General features: G+C 44.0%; 1 protein-coding gene across 1 annotated transcript in view; it reads right to left on the bottom strand.

Annotated features, from left to right (window-relative positions):
* Positions 1-430: 430 nt before the first annotated feature.
* The window catches only part of ANO2 (anoctamin 2), a 318,321-nt gene continuing 312,113 nt past the window's right edge, over positions 431-6,638 (bottom strand). The window contains exon 25 of the mRNA XM_075342181.1: positions 431-829. Coding sequence (XP_075198296.1) covers positions 548-829 — 282 coding nt within the window. The 3' untranslated portion in view covers positions 431-547. The remainder of the gene's footprint in view (positions 830-6,638) is intronic.

Raw genomic sequence — 6,638 nt, 5'->3', positions numbered from 1 at the left:
ATGCATCTAAGTTAGTGACGTGTGACTCGAGTCAGAAACGCTTACATCATATCATCTTTAAAAAGCACAGCAGCAAGGTTGTCGTTAACGCGCATCGTATAGGAAACGGTCGCACACAATTTAAAGAAGTCCGCTCATTGACAAAAAAAAAAAAAACCTAATGAGCTCGGCTAGTCCTATCGTTAAAAGTTTTAAGATGTGGTCTTACTTTGCTCCCTACTCCATGCATTGTATTCAGCTCTGTGGTAGCCACACACATTACAGTAAACGAGCTGCTGGAGATCTATAGTGCTCTGTGGAACATAAGCTTGTCTGCGCCGTATGTTGCACCAGACGGTTCCTTAAATATTACAAAGCCTGCTTAAGATCGTTTGGAGACGTTTACGAGAAAATGTAAGGGTCGTTTTCTCCTTCACCCCTACTCCTCCATTCCACATGTTCTTCCATCTCCAATTTCAACGTCCTAAGCTTTAATCGTACATGCATTTAGATTCTTTTTAGTGTGTTTTTTTTTGTTAGTGTGACATGTCTACCCGAGGCGGCGAGGTCACACGTCTGTGTGGTGCGAACTGAACGACGTAAAGCTGCCACGTTGGCTTCGGCTGAACTGGCAAAAGCTGGCAGCTCGGCTACGTCGGCCCTTGTTTTCCGTCTTGCCCCGTTGTTTGTCGTGCATGATAAAGTTTTCTATGAGTTGGAGTTTTTTATGTTCTTCTTTGAGGAAGACGTTGACGATCATACTCTTTTCTCTTTTGATTTGTTCACTTATGTCCTTTGGTATATCGGGTATCAACCAGTCGACCACCGCACTCAAGAACATGACCAGGTTCTGAAGGAAACAAGAAAGATAGACATGGTTATTAGTGGTAGGCAGGACTGGGTCAACCTTTAGACATGATGGTAGATGTTGAAACATAACATCCTACATAGGGGATGAAAAAATTGAGTTACGGTATGAGGATTTTAAGACTTTGGTCTAAAAATTCATGAAATTGCCTACTCAGAGAGAACGAGGACTTGAACGTTTGTGCCACCTACTGGAAATAGCAATCTTAAAAGTCAATATTGACCCTTTAACGAGCCTTGCCACATGACTTAGGATAAAAGCCAAACCACAATCTCTATTTCCAGACACCTGTTTCAGGGTGTTTTCCCCTCTTCAGGACAAAGCAAGAGATTTGATTTGGCTTTGGGAGAGGCCTCTGACTGGGATCTAAGTGGTAATTAGGGATGATCGAATACCTCAAATATTCGGCTTCGCGAATATCCAACAAATAGGTCGCCGCTATGCGAATATTCGATGCGCAATGTAAGTCTATGGGAAGCCCGAATAGTTCCGAATAGTTGCTATTTGGGTTTCCCATAGACTTACATTGCACATCGAATATTCGCGAATAGTCGAATAGCGGCGACCTATTCGGCAAATATTCGCGAAGCCGAATATTTGAGGTATTCGATCATCCCTAGTGGTAATGTCTCTGTTTGTAGAGAATTACAAGCCTGACAACCTGGTGTAAGGTGACTTATAGGCCATGCAATGCTTCTCAGGAAAATTAAATGCATGGCCTATAAGTCTCCTTATACAGGAGACGTTACCCCTTAGACCGCAGTGACAGGACTATCAGCCAAATCAGATTTCTTGCTTTGTGATGATGAAAGGCAACACCCCCTAAAAAAATTGTCTAAAAATAAAATTCTGGTTTTGCTTTTATCCTAAGTCATGAGGCAAGGTTTGTTAAGCAAAATCAGATTTCTTGCTTTGCAATGAGGAGGGGAAACAACCTCCAAAAAACATTTCTGCAAATAAAGATTCTGGTTTTGCTTTTATCCTAAGTCATATGGTAAGGCTTGTAAAGCCAAATCAGATCTCTATTTTTTCAATGAGGAGGGGCAACACCCCCTAAAAAATGTGTCTGCAAATAAAGATTCTGGTTATGCTTTTAGCATAAGTCATGTGGTAAGGCTGGTTAAAGGGTTGATAGTGACTTTTAGGATTGCTAATTACAGTAGGTGGCACTAGAGTTCAAGTCCTCTCTGAAGAAGCAATTTACATATTTTATTTCAAAGAGGAGCATTGCATGGCCTATAAGTCTCCTTACACTGGCATGTGAGGCATGTTATTCTCCACAATGAGAGAGGTGACCGCATAGACCCCATCTAAAAATGTGAAAAGATGTTATTTAGGTTGGGTTGTTGGGCAAGTTTAAAGTGACCAAGCTGGATGCCAAATAAAGATGGTGCTAGTGGATTTGAAAGCCCCATTCCATTGGCCATGACAATGGTCTGTGACTGCTGCATAGAATTTTGAGTACCGCCTGTTACCTGTCGGAGTGTAAATGCGCACTGAAGGAGGACTCAAACTACTTGAATTAGAAACATCTTCTAGTTGAGTTTCTTATTCTATAGTTTGTCACCACACCAGGGCAATCGGAAAAAGCTGGGCAAAGCGCCAGAATTGTCACATCTGTTAATTAAAAGTTTTCAGCTATTAGCTTCCCTAATATGTTTCGCCATGACTGGCTTCATCAGGCGAATAAGGCCATAATTCCTGAAATTTTAAACTAAATGTTTCGGTCATTTATTAAGTTGGCAAAATTTGTTTATATCATTAGCGTTGTCCCATAAAAAGCTATAATAAAATATCAACAAAAATGTGAGGGGTGTACTGACTTTTTGTGATATACTGTATGGCAGTATGACACATATGGCAGTAGTAGCTCAACATTAAGGTATCAGAAGGATGAGGCGTTTGTGTAGGTTGGGAAAGGATGGTGACGATTCTGTAAATGTGAGAAGTCAGATGTGTCTTTGTTTGTAATCTCTGCAGATGAGTCCTGAATGGAAGAAGTTGTCATGTTGGTCTGGGCTAGATGGTAAAGATGAGAAAAGTGAACAACTCCAGCAGAAATAACATCATCTGTCAATCATTATCTGTAAATGTACTATAACCTCTTGTATGTTCTGCAGGATGGGTGTGTACCATGATATGGTCACCGTATTACGGTAATATCAGTGTTAATCTATGTATAGAGATTATCATTAACAGCGAGGTCATCTGCTGAGGTTGCCCTCTACCTATGATTAGGCTGTGCCACTGTAGTTATGACCACAGTTACCTGGTTAGAGGCCCACTCAGATGTTTTGCTCCCCCTGAGTTGAGCCCCTAACTATGCTTCTGGGTACAACCAAATTTGCCAATCTTCCTGAAACATTCTGTGCCGTCCCTGCAACAGTCGCACCATTCGGATCCCTGGGGTTTGCTGCTGTGGCTCGATTGTCTCCGGACCCGGGGGCTCACGGACACTTCAAATGAAAAGGGAGTATTTACAGGGGATAAGAGATCGTGACGCCACCAATGGTTCACGGTAAGGGGAGTACTGCCGCTGCCGATGGGAGTACCCGGGGAGATGGAGTGGGGCAGCAAGATGGTAGGGGAGGCCCCGGGACTCTGGATAATGGAGGTGGTGGGGTGCATGATGCAGATTGGAAGCAGGGGAGGACCATGTACTCACTCAGGCAGTGTTGGTGGTGATGTGGCCGCAAAGCGGACTCTGACAACAAGGTAAACCAAGTCGCTGGGTGCCGCTGCTCTCTTAGGGGAGCTCGTCCGGGTGTCCGTCTCCTCTGGTACTGCCGGATGGTCCGGAGCCTGCCTCTGTGCACAATTTTTAGAATGTTCTGATGGCCCGTTGGCTTAAAGCTGTTCAGGTCCCGCTCCCTACTTGTTGGTAGTGGAGCTGCGCTCTCAAGAGCTCACGCTTGGGATTTTTGCAGGCTGCATGGATTGGAAAGCGCTATCCCCCTCGCTGCGCTAGTGCCCCCAATCGCTGAGATTCTTGGAGACAGTTTATGAAGACACTATCCTCCACAAGCTAATTGCCGAGTTGCCTGAAGCTAATCCCCTACCTAGGGTCCTGTACCCCGCCGTGCTTTCTGTCCCGGACCGGTTATTAGGCTTGAGATGCTGTTCGACCTCCAAGACCGGGTCAAGGCACCCAGCCTCAATACCCTGGGACCGGGCTTTGTGGGCTGTGTGCTTGTGTAGGCCTCATGCTGCCGCTGTTCTTGGCTGGCAAGGACCATAAGACAACTCGGGAGTCCAACTAAAACAACAGTTCTTTACTAGTGATGAGCAGGCACTACTATGCTCTGGTGCTCAGTACTCGTAACAAGCAGGTGGACGCTCGGATGGGTAGGGCTCAAGTACCTAAGTATAATGGAAGTCAATGGGAACTCGAGCATTTTTCAGGAAGATTTCTTGTAAAAATGCTCAAGTTTTACATTTACTTTTATTATACTTGTGTACTCAGGTTGCGCTCATCCGAACATCCAACGGGTGGTTACGAGTACCAAGCATCCAAGCATGGTAGCGCCTGCTCAGCACTAGTTACGACTACCGAGCACCCGAGCATGGTGGTTCTCACTCATCACTAGTTACGGGTAAAGAGCACTCAAGCATGGTAGTGCTCGCTCATCACTAGCTACGAGTACCGAGCACCCGAGCATTGTAGTGCCCGCTCATCACTAGTTACAAGACCCAAGCACCTGAGCAGGGTAGTGCTCGCTCATCACTAGTTATGAGTACCAAACACCCGAGCATGGTAGTGCTCGATCATCACTAGTTACGAGTACCGAACACCCGAACATGGTAGTGCCCACTCATCACTAGTTACGAGTACTGAGCACCCGAGCATGGTAGTGCTCACTCATCACTAGCTACGAGAACCCAGCACCCGAGCATGGTAGTGCCCACTCATCACTAGTTACAAGTAGTGAGCACCTGAGCATGGTAGTGCTCACTCATCACTAGTTACGAGTACCCAGGACCCGAACATGGTAGTGCCCGCTCATCACTAGTTACGAGTACGGCGCATTCGAGCATTGTAGTGCCCGCTCATCATTAGCAGGAAAGCGACCATACCAGTCCACCACTCTTACATGATCACCACAGAAGCCACGTGGAAAGATGATGCCTCATCATTAGAACCAACCCAAGAGCATATAAAGGGGTGAGCCTCCAAAAACATATTTGACAGGAACAGACACAAAAAAGAATGTGGTTTGCAGAAAAAAGGACAAGTTTATGCTGTTAATGATTTCCCGATTTTAATTTTAACCCTTCAAAAATCTTACATCACTTTCATCCTTCTCACTAACATCTAAAGTTGGCAGCTGATTAGAAGATTTTTGGCCTCCATGCCCAAGTAATTTTACTGAGACGATGAGCTCGAAATATCCCTAAATTTAGCCTTCTAAACTTTCCTTAATGCAGTTGGTAAAAAATTGGTGATTATAGGTAATTATATGCAAATGACTAGTTATAGTGAGAAACAGATGTCTGGGCCCGGGCAGGATCCAGCTTTTGTTTAAAGCTGGTATTACATTTCACTTGATGCTCAGATATTTGTCTGACTTCCGAGTATGGAGTTTTTACGATACAAGGAAGGAGTAGTGCGATATTCTGTATTTCCGTGGAATCACATGTGGTTGTTAGATCATGAAAGGAGAAGAAACAGAAAATCTTCATGGTACAATCACAAGGTCCGAGCTACCTAATTACCTACGGCGTTCATTCGTTAACTCCCCTGCTAAGTGCACTGAACCTTTCCGATGAATCAATTTTGAGCTTTTATCCGTCTGGTGGAGGACCAACAATCAAAGAGAATGTCTGATTGGTCACCATGCTTCAATGCAAACTTTGTAATTGATGTGTAATTTCGATAAATATTTCTATAAATTTGCGAGTCAACCTGGCGGGTTGCTAAGCCACCGAGACGTCAATGATAAAGTCAGAAGGTTCAAGAATTGTAGTGAACTGGAAAATCAAGGGGGAAATAGGGTTTCTTTCAATTGGTGGAGAATACATTTTTGAAGAATCAATGGAAAACAGATTTTATCTGAATCAATGGAGAATTTTTGGAGAATTAATGGAAAAATGTGGAAAATAGATTTTCTTTGAGTTAATGCATATTCTGGAGTAATGATTTTTGGAGAGTTAATGGAGAATAGATTTTCTTCTCTTGCTCATCTTTAGCTTATAATGAATAACCAGGCTTATAAAATATTCTCAATTGGTTATTTGTGATCATATATAAGAAATAGAGCCCACTGGGAAGTGATTGGCTCCAACATAAATTCCAAATGGACTTGTCTTCTACTAGACTTAGAGGTTCCCAACCCTGAGAGCCACATTCAGCTTTGAAAGAGGGTCGCGAGCCACATCCAGCTAGTAGTTACACCCAAAGAACCCATCACCGGTACAATGCCACCCAAAGCTTTTCTACTGAAATCACAAAGAGACAGTACACCAAGAAGCAAGTCTTCCTACCTTACCCCCATTCAGATATGCTCCTCTGTGCAAGGCTACTCACAAAAGTCAACATCTGGACTGAGACTGGCTCTTCATAGCTGTTTGCTAGACCTGGTGCTTATGTGCCAAGTTAGCAGACAGCCATGAGCCACACATCATGGCCCTACGAATACCTTGTGGCTCCCAACCCTCAACATGGGGACCCCTACACAAAAGCATTGAGGCTCATTATTATGTGAGAACTTGCGTCCAGAAGATGACCCTTTGGTAGGCCTCTGGTGGGCCATTCTGACCCTGTACATACTGATTGAACATGTGTAATATGTAC

Source organism: Anomaloglossus baeobatrachus, chromosome 4 (genome assembly GCF_048569485.1).
Source record: "Anomaloglossus baeobatrachus isolate aAnoBae1 chromosome 4, aAnoBae1.hap1, whole genome shotgun sequence".
In the NCBI taxonomy this organism is placed as follows: Eukaryota; Metazoa; Chordata; class Amphibia; order Anura; family Aromobatidae; genus Anomaloglossus; species Anomaloglossus baeobatrachus.
Note: the sequence above shows the minus strand (reverse complement) of the source record. Positions and strands in the feature narration are given on the sequence as shown.